General features: G+C 43.1%; 2 protein-coding genes across 3 annotated transcripts; one reads left to right on the forward strand and one right to left on the reverse strand.

Annotated features, from left to right (window-relative positions):
• Positions 1-88: 88 nt before the first annotated feature.
• Positions 89-4438, reverse strand: cybc1 (cytochrome b-245 chaperone 1). Of its 2 annotated transcripts, none has more exons than XM_072373915.1 (6): positions 4358-4438; positions 2257-2344; positions 2105-2146; positions 1828-1998; positions 1599-1743; positions 89-618 (listed from the first exon to the last, which is right to left on the reverse strand). In XM_072373915.1, the coding sequence occupies exons 1-6, from the start codon at positions 4433-4435 to the stop codon at positions 462-464; spliced, it is 681 nt and encodes a 226-aa protein (XP_072230016.1). In that variant the 5' UTR covers positions 4436-4438; the 3' UTR covers positions 89-461. The 2 variants fall into 2 exon arrangements, with proteins under 2 accessions (XP_072230016.1, XP_072230017.1); XM_072373916.1 differs by lacking the exon at positions 4358-4438 and adding an exon at positions 3405-3557.
• narf (nuclear prelamin A recognition factor) lies at positions 4382-15883 on the forward strand. Its single transcript, XM_072373913.1, has 12 exons — positions 4382-4472; positions 5105-5184; positions 5280-5345; positions 5495-5623; positions 5728-5860; positions 6016-6150; positions 6629-6747; positions 8123-8252; positions 9539-9611; positions 9822-9959; positions 10547-10704; positions 12641-15883. Exons 2-12 carry the CDS (start codon positions 5128-5130, stop codon positions 12886-12888), a joined length of 1386 nt encoding a protein of 461 aa, XP_072230014.1. The 5' UTR covers positions 4382-4472; positions 5105-5127; the 3' UTR covers positions 12889-15883.
• Positions 15884-15899: the final 16 nt, after the last annotated feature.

The raw sequence follows: 15899 nt of genomic DNA on the forward strand, positions 1-15899 counted from the left end.
GATTGAGCTTAGAGAGTCCTTCATGCTCAGTTACAGTTTGCACGTGCATTCATCCGGGCTGCAGAATGGGTACGAACAAACATGCAAGTCGGTGGTCCAAAAGACTGTGGGAAAAGCAATTTCCGTTGTCTCACATGCATAAACACTCATTAGGAGTTCAGCAGGAAGGCACAGTAAATCCATAATCTGGAGTGTACTCACAAACAGTAATTATTTCAGGAGACATCACATTCATTAAAAGAAGGCGACAGTATGCCATAAAAGGAAAAAGAAATAGATAAAAATGCAAGGAAAGACATCTGTGAGGAAGCCTGGAGTGTATATATATATGTTCATGCTCATGCTCACAGTTAAGGACGTATTAAGAGCATCTCTAAAACCTCACCCTGCATACTTTTGTTTCATTTAATGCCCCCGACTCAATCCACCCAAAGTTGCACCAAGACTGAACGTCAAACAGATCAGAGTTGGTCTGCTTCATCATCCGAGTCAGCGCCATCGTCCGGTGAGTCTTCCTCATCCTCTCCGAACTCGGCCTCGTACTCCTGCTGCCTGCGTTTCTGCAGCTCCTCCAGCCCCAGGAAGCGCTTCAGCAGGGCGCCCACCGCCTCCACATCGCTGAGGGGGCGACAAGCGGGAAGGCAACAGGGACACACGTTACCGCCTGCAAGTTGTGGTATCTGGACGATTGTTTTGAAAATTACAAATGATCGAGGATTAAAGGTGAACCGAAACGTGGACCCAGTGCAACATGGCTGATAACATGTTGGTACTGATGCTTTTATCACAATGAGTGCATTTGGTCAGATATGTGCAGGTGTATGAAGAGGGTGCTGTATTTCTGAAGATGAATTTCCGGGTTTAAGAAAACAACCAAGGCTCATAATAACATCTGTTCAATAAATATCTAAATATATATATAAATGAATTTTCATCACAAAATAAACTGTTGTAATTAGGACGTTTAAGTACAAAAAAAATCCCCATAAGTAACCACTGAGTATATTCGTCAGCTTCATCATTACAGCGGACGAGTTACAGCTGGAAATGAACCAAACCCAAACGAAACAAACAAAACTGTCTAAAGGCCTCCTGAAGCCACATCAGCTGCAGTTGGACAGTAATTGTTTGAGGATTTGCCACCGCAAGAGACACCTTCCACATAACAGATTATAGCTTTTTGTTTTACCCATTATTAAAAGTAATAATGATTATCATTGCAATTCTAAAGCCCCTCTCCAACCAGAGCTAAGTTTCTAACTGCACATACATGCTGATGCGGGGACTTTCTTATTGGCGAGAGGGGGTCATCTTTGGAAGTGTTACGGTTTCAATCCTGTTAAAACTACAGGTTAAGTTTAAGGTTTATCTTTCTTTTGCAACATGCTATTAGCTGTTCCAAGAGTTAGAGACACTTACAGAAAGCATAAAGACCACAAGCAACCATAAAAACACTATATCTAGTGCACATGCATGTGGTTTCAAAGGGCAGTCGCGTTCACATGAAATCCAGATCCAAGTCACCTGTAATTGTGATTCTGAACCGTCAAATCTGAGGCTGTGAAAGGGAATGCACATGAGTGCTGGAGATAACCAACCTGCGACCACCCAGGGTGGCACTCTGAGTGAGGGGGCAGGAGAAGCCCGCAGCCAACCGCAACATCAGCAGATAACCCCTCCCTAAGTAACGCACCCTCTCCTCTTGGACACAGATGTCACACAGCTGTGCCAAATCCAACACAACTGAGAGAGACAGAAAGAAAAAGCCTTTAGAGCTACTATTCAGCGCTAATGGAGACCGCAAATCCACTTAGTGGTTTTACTGACCTCTCTCTTGCCCCTTCCTCCATAATGTCAGGACATAAGCGTACAAGTTGAAGGTCTTGAGCTCTATCTGGTTGTTGGCTTTGTCAAACACAGCCTCCTCCCACTCCTCCATGTTCTGCATGGCCACAAACAGGCAGCCCGTCACGTAGAAGAGCTTCCACAGGATGCTGTCTGCGGCGTCCACACAATACCAAGAAAAAGAGCAGAAAGAGGTTGCTGCAGGGAAAGCAAATGCAAAACATTGTACTGAGGGACTGCGTAATATCAGTTTGTTTACCTGAGCTGTAGTATGCAGCTGCCAACCCAACAGATGCTATACCTGCAATTAAAACCAGGCTTTTTAGTTTGGAGGCAGTTGCAGCAAATAGATGTTGGCTGTTAATAATTTCATTAAAGTGTGAAAACATCTGCTGAAAAACACAAACTTACCAACAAGAAGAGACCAAGAGCGGATACCCGGAGATCTCTTGAGGTGGAGTAGGGTGGAGCTGTGCTCCTCTACTGTCATGTATCCCATCTGAACAAAGGCAGAAATGTGAATCCACTTCTTTATATATACCTAAATGTAATGACCACACATTAAAGTTATATTTCACCTGAATTTTAAACATATCAGCTTTATTACGGATAGTATCAAGTCATGTTGTCGCGATATGATAATACTATCATGATATCCTTTGTTGTTCTTTTTTTTATAGATATTTTGTCTCCTTTTTTACGAAACACAAGGTAAGGAACTATAGAAATTGTATAAAAAAAACAATCTATATTCAATAATGTTTTGATTTTATCAGCTGAGATCAAATCACAACATCAACTAAAATCCACTTCCGAGATCGCAAATGGCACCTTGATAAAAATATGAAGGTAAATAAAAACAGACAACTGTGACGTGTCTTTACCTTGGCTGAACGTTTCAGCCCAACAAGGCGCCTCAACATAAATTTCCACAACATCTTTCCAAAGAAGAGTTTAGAGTTTGGGGTTGTTTTTTCCTCCCATTTTTTCTGATTCCAGTATGAAAATAACACGTTTAGCCATAAATAATTTCATTACAATAGTTTTCACTGCTTAGTTTGAGCTCAGATTCTGTCAGTTTGTGAATGGCAGAGTTGAACTGCGCTGCAACACCATCAACCTGGGTCAAGGTGAATAAGTAAGGGGCCAATAGGGGACCAGTTCCTGGTTTTTACTCTTCTCTGATCTTCTCTGACAGGTTAGTCCAGCCAAAGCTGTCTTTATAAAACATCCCTTGTTGACGAGGACAACCCCATTATGTTGTTGGTAAGAACTCAATCAAAAACAAAACAGTCCTTAAAATGAAGTCCTTTGAGCAGCACAGAAGCACTCACTGGCAGTCGTTAGAAGTTAAAGAAAGGAAACATAAACATTTCTGTCTTTATAGTTATTTCCCCACATCTGGTCGATCCTTTAATTGGAACTTAAATCCATTCATGACGAGAAATATGTTCGTGTTTATAAAGATGAAGATGGCTGGTGTGATGTGCAGATCTGTCCACACACACTGTCTCAGCAGGACCCTAGGTGTAAGTGATTGTAGATTTTGTTTTGCTTACCTTAAATTCTCTTTTCTTTCTGTGAATTTGAGTCTCGTAGATTTAAGAAAAGAGGGTGTATACGAGGAAACACATGCAGGGAATTATAAGGAAGTCCTATTCATGTTATTGCAACAACTGAAGCAACTGTCCTGAATGGGGACACTTCCTTCCTGGATCCGTCAGCTCTGATTGGACGGGCTCTTTTTCAAGCTGCCTTCAAAATAAAAGCTTTAAATTTAAAGTTGCTGAAAGCCCCATTTGAGTGTTGAAGCTGTTTACTTTGTGGGCTGTTTTGGGGATCGTATTTTATTCAAATTGGGGCTTTTCATAAAATACCCAAATATATATATATTATTCTGTCAGACGGATAAATCCAACTCGACATAATCTGTAACCCCATACATCCTCAAAAAAGAAAGATGAAACTTCCCCATATTTACTGGAGCTACCACTGAGCACTATATAAAGAATTTCGAAAATAAAACTCCTGGTGGTAGGATAAGATTATCTGAATTATGAGCAAAAAATACACACAAAACGAAAATGTTGAAACGAATACATCTCGACACCACTTAAAGAGGAATCAAAGGACGACAGAACATCAACACTCAAACAATTATTTAAACGATTTACATCAGCTTTTTTTTCTGTTTATGTGGGTAAAATCGAAGAGTAGTGATGTTGATCTGACTCTACTTAGTGCGCGCTCCCGCGTAAAGGGGATACCTTCATATCAGGGAAAATTACTTTGGTAGAACACCGGAAACAGACCATTACTTTATTTGCGCATGCGTCGAGGATGCGCCGGGGTATACAATGGTGCTAGGTATATATGGCGTGGATACAAGAAGTCCTGTCGGGTTCGAAAGCAGCCTATAGAATTTTATGAAATAACCGCAGGTGTACAAGCCAGCAGTGGCGGTAACGCCGTCCACAGAGTCGACTTGAAAGTGAAAGAGTGCAGAGTTCACCTGCTGGGCTGACTCAGTGCCGCAGTCTGCTTTAAGAAGTGGCGGCGGCTCTTCTGGGTGTCCTCTGCAGTTTTTCATGCTTTTGTCTGAGTGAGCAGAGAATAGAAACCGTCCGGTGAGTTCCTCGAAGATTGAACCCTGAACCGGTAACACCGTGCCGCGTTGTTTAAAACTAAAGAACTATATCGTTTATCAAATGTATGCCTTAAGAGAAAGGCCCTTGATGCATTAGCTTTTCATTTTTAAGTACACAGTTGGTACTAGCTAGAATAAAGTCACAGGTAGCCAATTCACGTTACACTATGTATGTTTACAGTGTCCATGCTACACTAGAGTGTTGATACTTGAGTTATAGTAAATATAAGGGGGCAGTAACGCATAGTAGCCATATTGCCGGCCTAACTGGTTGGGTTTCTGCCCATTCTTGTCTTTTTTCCCTATGTAATTTCTGTTTTTGCTGCTGTGTATATAATTAACGCGAGCTATTAAACGTAATAACAGGATACTAGTAAACGTTCATTGCCAGTTTCCCACCATTAGCAGGCTGTTGTGTTTACGATAAGCCGGCTGATGTGATAGGACGGTGGGGACACTCAGGGGAGGGTGGAGCTGACGAAACGGCACGCAGCAGCGGGCTGCACGCGCAGATGTCGTGGCATGGCTTCACGCACACATCCGCAGGTAGCAGCTGAGAGGAAATGATTTTTTTTTGTTGTTACCTTTTTCTCTCTCCTGTGTCACTTTCAGTTTAAAGGTAGCTGCCAAGGAAAATGTCAGAGGTCAACATAGCCAAGCGCAAGGAGAAGTGTGAGAACTGCACCAAGCAGGTACAATTCTGGATTGAATGGCTCTAACCGGTTCTAAGTATGAAGGTCCTTTTTTTTTGTCAGTACTGAATGGGATTTGTGATCTCCACATGCAGTGTAACAAGAGACAGGGGGATGATGGCGACATGTCCAACCCAGAGAAGGAGGAAGTCAATGGGCAGGTAGTGTATGCTTATTGAGCAATGCTGTTATTGAGTGGTTTGGCCAAGTTACACATCAGTGTGAGTTGACTGGTTCAGAGGAGCACTGACGCAGGATACAGTGAGAAAGTTGGTCATGTATTTGGCTAATTCTTTTTCTCTCAATCAAGGTAAATGAAGGATCTCAGTTGTTGCTGAGTGCGTGTCTCTCCTGCGACGGCTGCCTGTCAGAGGAGGACAGTCTGAGGATCTCTCAGCAGAGCGTGGAGGAAGTGGAGCGGGTTCTGGCTCTCAATAAGGTATGCTGCACCCAAATGTTGGCACCAAAAAACCTGAAAAAGAACGGAGAGCGGTCTTGTTGCACTGTAAACAACAGCTGACGGGCTCTCGCTCTCCCTGTCAGAGGTGCGACGCTTCGAAGCACAAGGTGCTGGTGGCGTCGGTGTGTCCGCAGTCTCTGCCTTTCTTTGCCGTCAAGTTTGGTCTGGATATCACCGAAGCCACCCAGAAACTCTGCAGCTTCCTCAAAGGCCTGGGTGAGCGGAATGGCAGTGCCTTCTTCTTTCCCACAGCATTATTTTTTCTCGATTTTATTCAGAACCTGTGTTTTCCCTGTTTTGCTACTTTCCAGCTCAGGATCTCCCCTGCCACTGTCTCATCATGCCTCTCCTCTTTTTGGTTTTCCCTTCAGGAGTTCACTATGTGTTCGACACCACAGTCGCCGCAGGCTTCAGCATCTTAGAGACTCAAAAGGAGTTTATTCAGCGGTATCGCAGGAAGCACCATGACTCCCACGCCTTGCCCATGTTCACCTCCTCCTGCCCAGGTAAACCGTCTCAGTCCTCACCCCCTCTCTTCTCTCACATCTTCCTCTCCTACTTTGTTTTTCCTTTGATTCTCCCCCTGTCATGCTGAATTCTTGCTTCAACTTTGATCTATTTTTGCCTCCCTCCTGCTGCTCCTCAGGTTCTTTATTGCGGGCTCAGTTACTTTTCATCTCATGTGCAGAAAGGGGAGCAGACAGGGCTTGTTTGAGAGATACAGATAGCAGCAGTGAGCTGGCGGGGGGGAGATAGACGGCTCTCCCTGCACCACTCCCTTCATTAGAGATAGGACCGAGAAGACTTTGACTTATATTTAGTTTGAACAAGTCATTTATGTAAATGTTAGCAAAGTTTGTCTTTACCTTGAAATGATGTGAATTTTACACTCAAAAGCTCATAATGCTACCCATTTTAAGAAATGGATTGTACACTGTGAATGATTGATTGTGTGTGTGTGTGTGTGTGTGTGTGTGTGTGTAGGTTGGATCCGCTACTCAGAACATGTTCTGGGCAGTCTGGTGACTCCTCATATCTGCACAGCCAGGTCTCCCCAGCAGATTATGGGCTGTCTGGTTAAGGACTACTTCTCTAAACAGCAGGTGAGCAGAGATGTCTTCATCAATCTGTCAAGGCGATGGCATTCAGCTGTTCCTCCTCTTTAACCTTCATGTAGACACACCTGTGAAAGTGAACCAGGCGAGGGCGCGAGATTAGACGGTGTGCATAATGCGGTATGCAGCGGTCTTTATAGAGTCGGTTCTGAGCTGAAAATCGGGGTCAAATGTATCCACAAAGTGTCCGATCTGAATTCATGATAGCAAAATTGTTGCGATAGTAATCTGTGCAGAACTGTGAAATACTCTCTAATCTAGCCAGAAAAAAACGTCACGCAAAATAATACAGCGATTGCCCAGAGTTGATTATAGATAAAGGCTAAGTACACCCAAACATGGGGGGCTTTGATGGTGTTTTTCCCTCCTTTTGTTTCCTGAAGACCCCACGTTCACACAGTAGCGTGTACATAAAATGCTCCATCCACTGGAGAACGCATGTCTAAAATCACAGCATGTGCTTTTATCATTTCCACAGTGACCTTTAACAAAGTAGCTGTGAGCTCCAGATCTGCTCCGCTGGTCCCGGTCGCCCTTTTTCCTGAACGGTTCAGGAGCTGCATGTGTTTGTTTATGTGTTTTTATGTAAATTCAGAGCTAAACCTGGAGTGTGGGAACATGTTTCGGATTATAAAATGCACACAACCCACGGATGTATTTTAAGCGGTAAAGTTGCCTTTTTATTGTGAACAGATGAAGTTTTTCAGCCATTTCTTCAGTGATGATGAAGATAAGTTTTGAATATCAAGGTGGGGCCTTGCAGTAAAAAAAATAAAAACTGTCAAATGTAGTCAGAAGTGAACAGTGAAGCAGGAACTTGGGCTGGGGTTTTACAGAGCTGCCCTCTGTGTGGCGCTTCTTCTACTGCAGAAACACAAGCGAACGCAGAGGCTGCAGCCTTTGTCAGAAGGTGATGGATTTTTGTGGAAACGTCTTTTCTTGCCTGAATCAATGCGTCTAAAAGGCTCCCGTTGGCTCTGCATGATAGTTTCACTTATCTCTGTACTGTGAAATCGGCCACACGCGAAAAGCAAACACGTCTTACTTGCTGAAGGAACGGACATTAGACCGACCTTAACTTAGCCAGATGCTAAGTGAAGCAACAGCTCCACTGTCATCATTACAGATGAGTAACGTTTCAGGTCATGACTGAGACGGCTCGGCAACAGAAATCTGAGGGAGGTGCTGAATAATGATGTCAAAATCAAGGAAACGGCTTTACTTTATCGTCAGTTGTCCAATAGAGTAACTTTGTGTCCTGTCCAGAAGTGAAGAGGAGGACAATGTCAGACTGTTCTGTTCCTCTTGTTCTGCTCAGGAACTGCAGTGTGTTACTGTGCGTTTTTTCTTTCTGTTCCAACAGAAGCTGAGTCCAGAGAAAGTCTACCACCTGGTGGTGGCTCCCTGCTTTGATAAGAAACTGGAGGCAGTCAGAGAGGAGTTTTACAGCAGTCTGATGGAAACCAAGGACGTTGACTGTGTCCTCACTTCAAGTAAAATAAAGAGTGTTATTTTCCCCTCTTCTGCCCTGGATAAGATGCCAGCGAGGTCATTCGTGTTTGTTTGAAGCATTGCAAAGGTTGATCAGAGGAGCTGATGTGTTTTTCTGGTTTTTGTGAACTGGAGTTAAGGCAAGGAGCTATTGTTTATTTTGACTTACGTGGCTTCAGATCCAGGTCAGATCAGATAAGTAAATCAGATGAACAAGAAACAGCTGTGCTGATAATATCAGCACAACAGCGAGCAGCAGGCGGGTGTCGACAGTAAAGCTGCTCACATCTGGGATCAGCTGGTCCGCGTCGCGTGTGCTGAGCAGCAGGGATGACGACAATACCTCGTATCAGTAACCGATTCCAAACCGGTGTTAACCCGTCTCAAACGAGCGATGAGCAGACGTGAGGCCTACGTCATTTTTATTTGTTTTTTCTTAGCACACCAAACCTGATGTATAAGATAAGATAGGATTCAATGTAAAGTAATGGCTACTTAGAATATGAGTACAGCTAACATTACCAAAGCTGTTACAGGAGACATGTAGCTATATCTGCATCCCAGTGATAATAAACACACGGCTCCTCTGTTTCTCACATAAATAAAACAACTGAAACTCACCAAAATCCCTTAATCAGTGGAACACGGTCCGGTCAAAGATAACTGAAACCGCTGATGCTTGTTCTGCCATTACAGAACAGTTACTGACGCTTGTTGTCAAGGTTTTATTTGTTTTTCAGTTCAAAGCTGTAATCGAGAACAGGCTGCTGTGGTTTATCAGAAAAAACCTCCACCCCCCTGAATTCAAAGCTCATCTTAGAATGTTGTTTAAAAGGTTGTCAATTAGTTAAGGTTACATTCTTAAATCAATTGTTTCCCGTCCATCTCTGACACATCCTGCTTCCAGTAGTAGTTGATCGGCTCTAACAGTCCTCATAAGTCCCTTAAAGATGAGTCTGGTTGGACTCCATTTTAACTAAAGAGTCCCTGTCAGCTGATTCAAAGTCACATTGGAAACCCAAACTGGTGACCTAAGTGCAGATGTCCACATACAGATAATTGCAACAGAATGCACTAACCACTTTTTTCCTTATTCTTGGAAAAGTGCTACAAAAAGGGAAGTGTTCCCACTGTCAGCTGTGCATAGAGAGAGAAATTCCTGCTCTTGCAGCATGGAAACAAACATTTGACAAAGCTGCTAAAGACCCAAACCTCTTCTGTTTCTGTGTTTTGTGAAACTTAATCATTGATAATGACGTGCAGTAACAAAGTGTGATTGTGGTTTCAGAGGAGATCTATCATCTGATGGAGCGGAGGAAGGTGTCGGTGGAGGAGCTGGACTCTGTTCCACTGGACCAAGTGTGAGTTTAAAAAGTGACCCGAGATCACAGACACTCAGACCTGTGATTTCCATCAATGGAAATAAAAGCTGTTTGACTCATATGTGACAAGTTCTGAGTAGTTTATTTGAAAAAAGAAAGAAAACTTAGTTCAGGCATTGAAGCATCGTGTGAACAGTGATGTATGAATTTATTGAGTTGGTGTTTCACTGGTTTTTATCGTGTCTGTAGGTTGGGAGAAGGTGGAGATGTGGTGCTGGTGAGGCACGATGGCAGGGGCTCCGAAGGCTTCCTGGAACATGTGTTCAAACATGCTGCTAAAGAGCTCTTTGGTCTGGATGTGCAGGAGATCACATACAAGACCCTCAGGTTAGAGACGCATCAGGATCTGCTGCTCTTCAGCCTTCTCAGCTGGTTTTATGGTTGCCACGTTGCTCACGACGCGTGACATCAAAATGACGTATTTGGTCGAAACAGTTGAAATTTGTAACGTGGCGCGCACAGAGAACGACAAACCGGATGGTTTGATGCAGCATCAGCAAGTAAAACAGCAAACCGATCTGTTATTATTATTATTATTATTATTATTATTACTGCATCCTGAAAGGCAACGATAATTCTCAAGAGTGTCCATTGAAGCAATCTATTTCATAACAAAGAAAAGGTAACACAACACACTTAAACGTTCTATAACAACATCCTAAGTACTGAGAGAATGCTGAGCATTGATGACGGTGCTACTCCTCCTTCTGGGAGGACGGGGGCATTGTTTTTTTTCTCCACTTTCGCTGTTGTACAGTAGTTAGCGGTAACCTTCATGTACCAGCGAAGTACCATACTGGGGCCTTTATACCTTCTTGTAAATGATTTGCAGTTAACTAATTAACATCATGCTCTTATATTTGAACTTGGAACGCCAAAATGTGACCCTCTGTGTGATGTCGTTTGTTTTCCAGGAATCGGGACTTCCAGGAAGTGACGCTGGAACGGGACGGGGAAATGCTGCTGCAGTTTGCTGCCATCTATGGCTTCAGGAACATCCAGACCCTGGTGCATCGTATGAGAAAGGGACGAGTGCCTTATCAGCTGGTGGAGGTGCTGTCCTGCCCAGGAGGTAACCCCCACTACCATCTCATCACACCTGCTAGTGTTCACTCTTTTAATTCAGTCAATAACTTTTTTTTTTTCCTGTCGTGCAAACGTACTGTGTAAGTAAGATCAGAACTGGGCTTTGAAAATGCATGAAAATGTATTTGAGCTTGTCTGAAGCAGGTGCATGTAAACGCACTGAGTGATGAGTAGGGATGGGAATCAAGAATGAGAACCGGCTCCCAGTAGTTCAATTCCGTGGAGTCGTTAATCCGCCTGCTTAATGATCTCGTTTATAGGTTCCGGTAACGTCTGACGCATTTGCGCAATGACGTCAGGTGCACGCTTCTATTTTGGCTCAGAATGTTTCCAACAAGGCGTTGAGGCAGAAGCGCTCCAAAGTTTTCATCAAGTTTCACCAAAAAGGACAATAGGAGGGCCAGTTGCAACACATGCAGAGTTTTTGATCACATCAAAGGGGGAAATATCTCCAACATACTGAAACTTACTTTGCACTCCCGCCACACATTGTATTAAATAAAATAAAAATTATAATGTAGATTTTTTTCTGGCGCGGTGTTATCGCTATGGAAACGGCAGGAAACAATAGGAGCTCTCTAATAGGAAGCTGTGCTCTCTAATCACATGAGAAAGCACAGCCTGTGTTGAGCTATCGATCTCATCGAGCGGTGAACAAAATGGATAAACACGGTGAAAGTTCTCAAACAGAAGTTTCAGAGCAAGTAAACAATGAAACGGGAGAAGTTGTACCGAAAAGAAGAGCCGTGTCTGTTGTTTGGAAGTTCTTCGGCTTTAAAAAATCCGACGTTGATCCAACAATATTATGCAAATGTTGTTGGGCTGAATTTGTAGCCGCAGGAGGCAACACAAGCAATTTGCTTCAACACCTCAGCCACAAACATGTCCTGGAATATAAAGAATGCATGAAACTACGATCTGCGTCCCCCACGTCTGCAGGTAAAGTTGGCACTGGGGTAGAAAAGACGAGTCAGATGTCACTCAAAGACTCGTTTGCGAGGGGGACAAAAAAATAAAAACGGTGGAGCGACATTACAAACGCCATCACCATTCACATAGCCAAAGACATGGTACCGCTTACTGGGGTTTTCCACCGGGGACTTAACGGTTGCACCACAGTTTTGTTCCGGCGTCAATCCCCACCGGGAACGTACAGCAGCGGAGCGCTGGCTTGTGAGCCAGCCGTATAGAGCTAGCCGATAGCTCCCGCGATAATCCGGAACGTACCGAGACCGCGAGAACAACAACAAACAGCTTAATTTGCTTCTCCGACGTGGAAAAATTTGGAAAGGGGGGTCGGAAATTTATTTTATTGATTCTGTGTCTGATTTCCTGTGCTGGTGCAGTCTGCTCTGTTGGGTTTGATGTGATTCAGCAATGGCTCTCAAAAATAGAAGTGTAACATAAAGATAGCGAGCTATCTTTACAGACGCGGCGCCCGGTGGGTGCACTCTCATTGACTAGAGTGGCAGCGATCAGCAGCGGTGACTGGTGGAAATCCTGGGTTAGTACTGTTGAGAAAGACGGCTTCAGGGAGATTATTCAAATACTGGATCCCATTAGATTAGAAAATGAGATTAATTGTGCTTGGGAAAAAAAAACTGTCTAATACCATGAAACCGATATAATTCTGAAAAATACCGTGATATAAATTTTTGGTCATACCGCCCAGCACTAACTATGAATAATTTCCATCTGATATTAACATGTAGTTGAAGTCCTGCAAGAGTGAGGCAGAGTTGGATATGTAGACTTATACATTTTATTATATTTGTACTATATAACTGGATGAGAATCTATAAGAGAACTGATAAGGAACCGAATCAATGAGCGATTTTGATAATGGAACCAGAATGGCTAAATTCTTAACAATTCCCATCCCCAGTGTTGAGCCTGTGCGTTTTTTCCATGTTTCCCCTCAGGGTGCCTGAGTGGCCGAGGTCAAGCAGAGAGCGAGGCGGGTGGTCGGATAGATAAAGCCCTGGTCCAGCAGATGGAGGAGGTCTACAGCAGCCTGCCGGTCCGACTTCCCAAGCTCAGCCCCATCCTTAAAACCCTCTATCAAGACTGGCTGCAGGGCCAGGACTCTCTGCAGGCCAATAAGATGCTGCACACGGAGTACAGAAACCAGAACCAGACTCCCACACCGCCTCCACACATGCAGTGGTGAGAGGAAAGGGTTGTTTTCCTTTTAAAACACGAATGAACTGCTGGTTGGTGTTTAGTCTGCTTGGACCACCTCATATGTAATTCTGTCCCAGTGAAGATTAAACTGGACCACACAGCACCAGAGAGCTCGCCAGTGAGTGAAGCCACAGGGGGGCGCTGTTTGTCTTTAAAGAAATGGTGAATCCTCGAAAGGGTCCAAAGTCCATGAATACACACGCACTTCATACTTACCGACTGAAGCTGTTAGGTTAATCAGCTGTGATAATGAATTATGAATAACTGTGGCAAGAAGTCACATGACCCCCGCTGTTCTGGGAAATTACCCCAATTATCGTAAACTATTATCACATTGGGAGTTCACGTGCTTGTAGGTCCAGAGGGTAAATGTGAGGAGTTCAGTGTATTCCAGAGCTATCTGTCCAAAACATCTGTCCAAAACATCAGTTTCGCTGTGTGTAAAAGCTATGTCCATTGTTCCTTTCTGTAAGACAATGTGCTGTCAGACACAATGATAACTATGCAACAGCCGCAGTGAACAGTGTGTTTGGGTTATTTTCAGGGGCACATGTGGATTTTTCTTTGTATAATCTTTATCTTCCAGTTCCACAAGCTAATATATAAATATTTGTTTTGTTATTTTTTTCGTTGATTTTTACAAGATCAAGCATCATGTTACATATGTACAGCACTAAAGTATTCTGACAAACAAATGTGGGGTCACATTTCAGCGTGGGTCTCTGGTGGTTGACTCATAAACATAGAACATAGAGAATACATAAAATTTTGAAAGTGAGGCTTTTTTGTTTTTTTATTTCATGGCAGCAACAATTCCAAAGTAGTTGGGCCTCTATGCAGCATCCTCTTTTCTTTCAACAGCAGTCTGTAAGCACCTGGAAACTGAAGAGACCAGTTTCTGCATCTTTGACCTTTTCCCATGACTGCAAGTAGGGAACAACAAGTTATCGATGTGCAGCCAAAGAACCTCCGAGGGGTTTGCTAGCAGCTGCTAGCTGTTGAGCATTCGATGAGATTCTTGTGGCCGCCTTGAAGCTATGGACAGTGACATTCACTGAATGAGGGTAAAAGGTGTATTTTTCTTCTCAGGCTAAAAACGTAACTGAACTGAGTCTTTGACAAGGCTGTAAGTTTCACTTTTTTTTCCCAGATTACTGAGAGTAAATGTTACACTCGCAGTCACTTGTTTCAGCCCTTTGTAGTGTCATTAAAAATGTCGTCAAACATCTTTTGCACTTCAGCTGCCTGCATAAAGTAGCACTCACATCTCTGCACTTCGGAGTCAAAATTAAATTAATTCACTGCGGTTCCACACACACATGCTGGAATGCAGAACAGCAGATTGCAGTGTGTGAATTTTACTTTTCCTGGAAGCTGTCCAAAGATGAATGAAGTAAGAATTCTCACGATTTCGATGGAGGGGAGGGAGCAGGACCCAGATAGGAGCCAGGAGTAACTTAAAGGGTTTATTGCAAGAAATAAAATAAAAAAAATCACAGCTAAGCTGGGAAAAAAAAATTAAAACTAGAAAATGCACTAGGCAATAACAAAAACTCAGGAGGGAACCTGGAACATGGAAAAACAGGAGACACAAGAAACAGACAAAGTGTAGACTACAGGGATGATGGCGAGGATCTGACCAAGACGACAGGAGATTATACCGAGGCGAGGATGATTACTGACATGAAACACCTGAGGAGAATTAACATGGGAGATGAGGGTGGAACCGGAGACTGAGGGAAACAGGAAATGATAATGAAAACTCATAGGAAACAGACCCCCCCCCCTTAAGGGATGGATCCCAGACATCCCAAACCTTGGGTGGGATGGCGGGAGGGGCTCCTTTAGGTCATAACGAAACAGACAGTAGCAGAAATGATAAAATCCATCCTGCTGTCGACAGATTCCGGTGGAAAACTTCTCCGTCTCCGTGTTATTACGGAATGAAGCTGCAGTTTCCTTCAGTCTATTTCCCGCTTTTTAAATCCAACTTCAGCTGCAGAGGTTGGATTAGTCGTTCTGTAAATTAGAAAAACACTGCAAGCCTCACACTGTTTGTGCCATCATTTTAGTCAAATATTACTTATCTAATACCTCCTGACTACTCCTACTACTGTTTCAGTCACTGAAGACTTATCTTCCCATATCCCTATATTGGAATCCTTATGCTTCACAGGCTCAGTCGAATTTTCCGAGTTCTTAGTAATGATTTTTACATTGAGCCAAAGTGGAGACATGCAGATACACACGACTTATACGATGAGAAATGACACTTCTGGCATCACAAGTCTTTTTACATGAATGCTCCTGCAGTTGCTCTCACTGGAAATCACAGATGTGCCGGGAATTTGCCAGTAAACCAAGATGTTTTCACTTTTGTTGCTACTTTGAGCCTGTTTTCTAGTGTAGGCTTTTTAAAAAGACTTCCCTTTGAGAAGAGAAAGTGGCAAGTCTGTCCGCGGCTCACCAGCAACATCTGGAAATCTCATCAACGATCAACCACTTTTGGTCTAGATGTAAATAGAAAAGGAATGTGTAAACTTCTGCAGGGAGCTCAGGATGTTTGGACTCAGCTTCTGTCATAAACCTTTTGTTTGCACTTTATATGCTGGAGCTTGTTTGTTACTACACAAAGTTAAAGGCAATACATTAATTCAGGCAAAAAAAATTCCAGCCTTCCCTATTAAAAAAATACTGTGACACTATTTTGAATATAGAAACAGAATGCAATGATTTTCAAATGTCTCAAACCATCGTTTTATTCACAATCTTTTTTCAGCTGATACTTGTGACATTTTTTCAGCCATTTCATTAGTTCTGCAGTTTTTTTTCCAGCAGCTTTAAGTCATTCCACTATTGTCTTTTCACCTTCAAATTCCTTCAACCAAGACTTCAGCGGCTGAAGGTAGCTGATTTGTCATTATCATTAAATAGTAATGAAACTTGAGCATGTTTAGATTGATAAAGGATAAAACTTGTTGGAAAACGTTGTCCTTG

The sequence above is a fragment of the Leuresthes tenuis genome, unplaced genomic scaffold, assembly GCF_036924035.1.
Source record: "Leuresthes tenuis unplaced genomic scaffold, fLeuTen1.0.hap1 SCAF_20, whole genome shotgun sequence".
NCBI lineage: Eukaryota > Metazoa > Chordata > Actinopteri > Atheriniformes > Atherinopsidae > Leuresthes > Leuresthes tenuis.

Bases quoted from the DNA above. Each gene is read 5' to 3' on its own strand.
- narf (XM_072373913.1), top strand. From the start codon at position 5,128: ATGTCAGAGGTCAACATAGCCAAGCGCAAGGAGAAGTGTGAGAACTGC. The intron at 5,624-5,727 runs GTATGCTGCACC...TCTCCCTGTCAG, and splicing joins GGGTTCTGGCTCTCAATAAG to AGGTGCGACGCTTCGAAGCA. The intron at 8,253-9,538 runs GTAAAATAAAGA...TTGTGGTTTCAG, and splicing joins TGACTGTGTCCTCACTTCAA to AGGAGATCTATCATCTGATG.
- cybc1 (XM_072373915.1), bottom strand. From the start codon at position 4,435: ATGAAAAACTGCAGAGGACACCCAGAAGAGCCGCCGCCACTTCTTAAA. The intron at 2,345-4,357 runs GTGAACTCTGCA...GCCTTTGTTCAG, and splicing joins GCACTGAGTCAGCCCAGCAG to ATGGGATACATGACAGTAGA. The intron at 1,999-2,104 runs GTAAACAAACTG...TGGACGCCGCAG, and splicing joins AGCTGCATACTACAGCTCAG to ACAGCATCCTGTGGAAGCTC.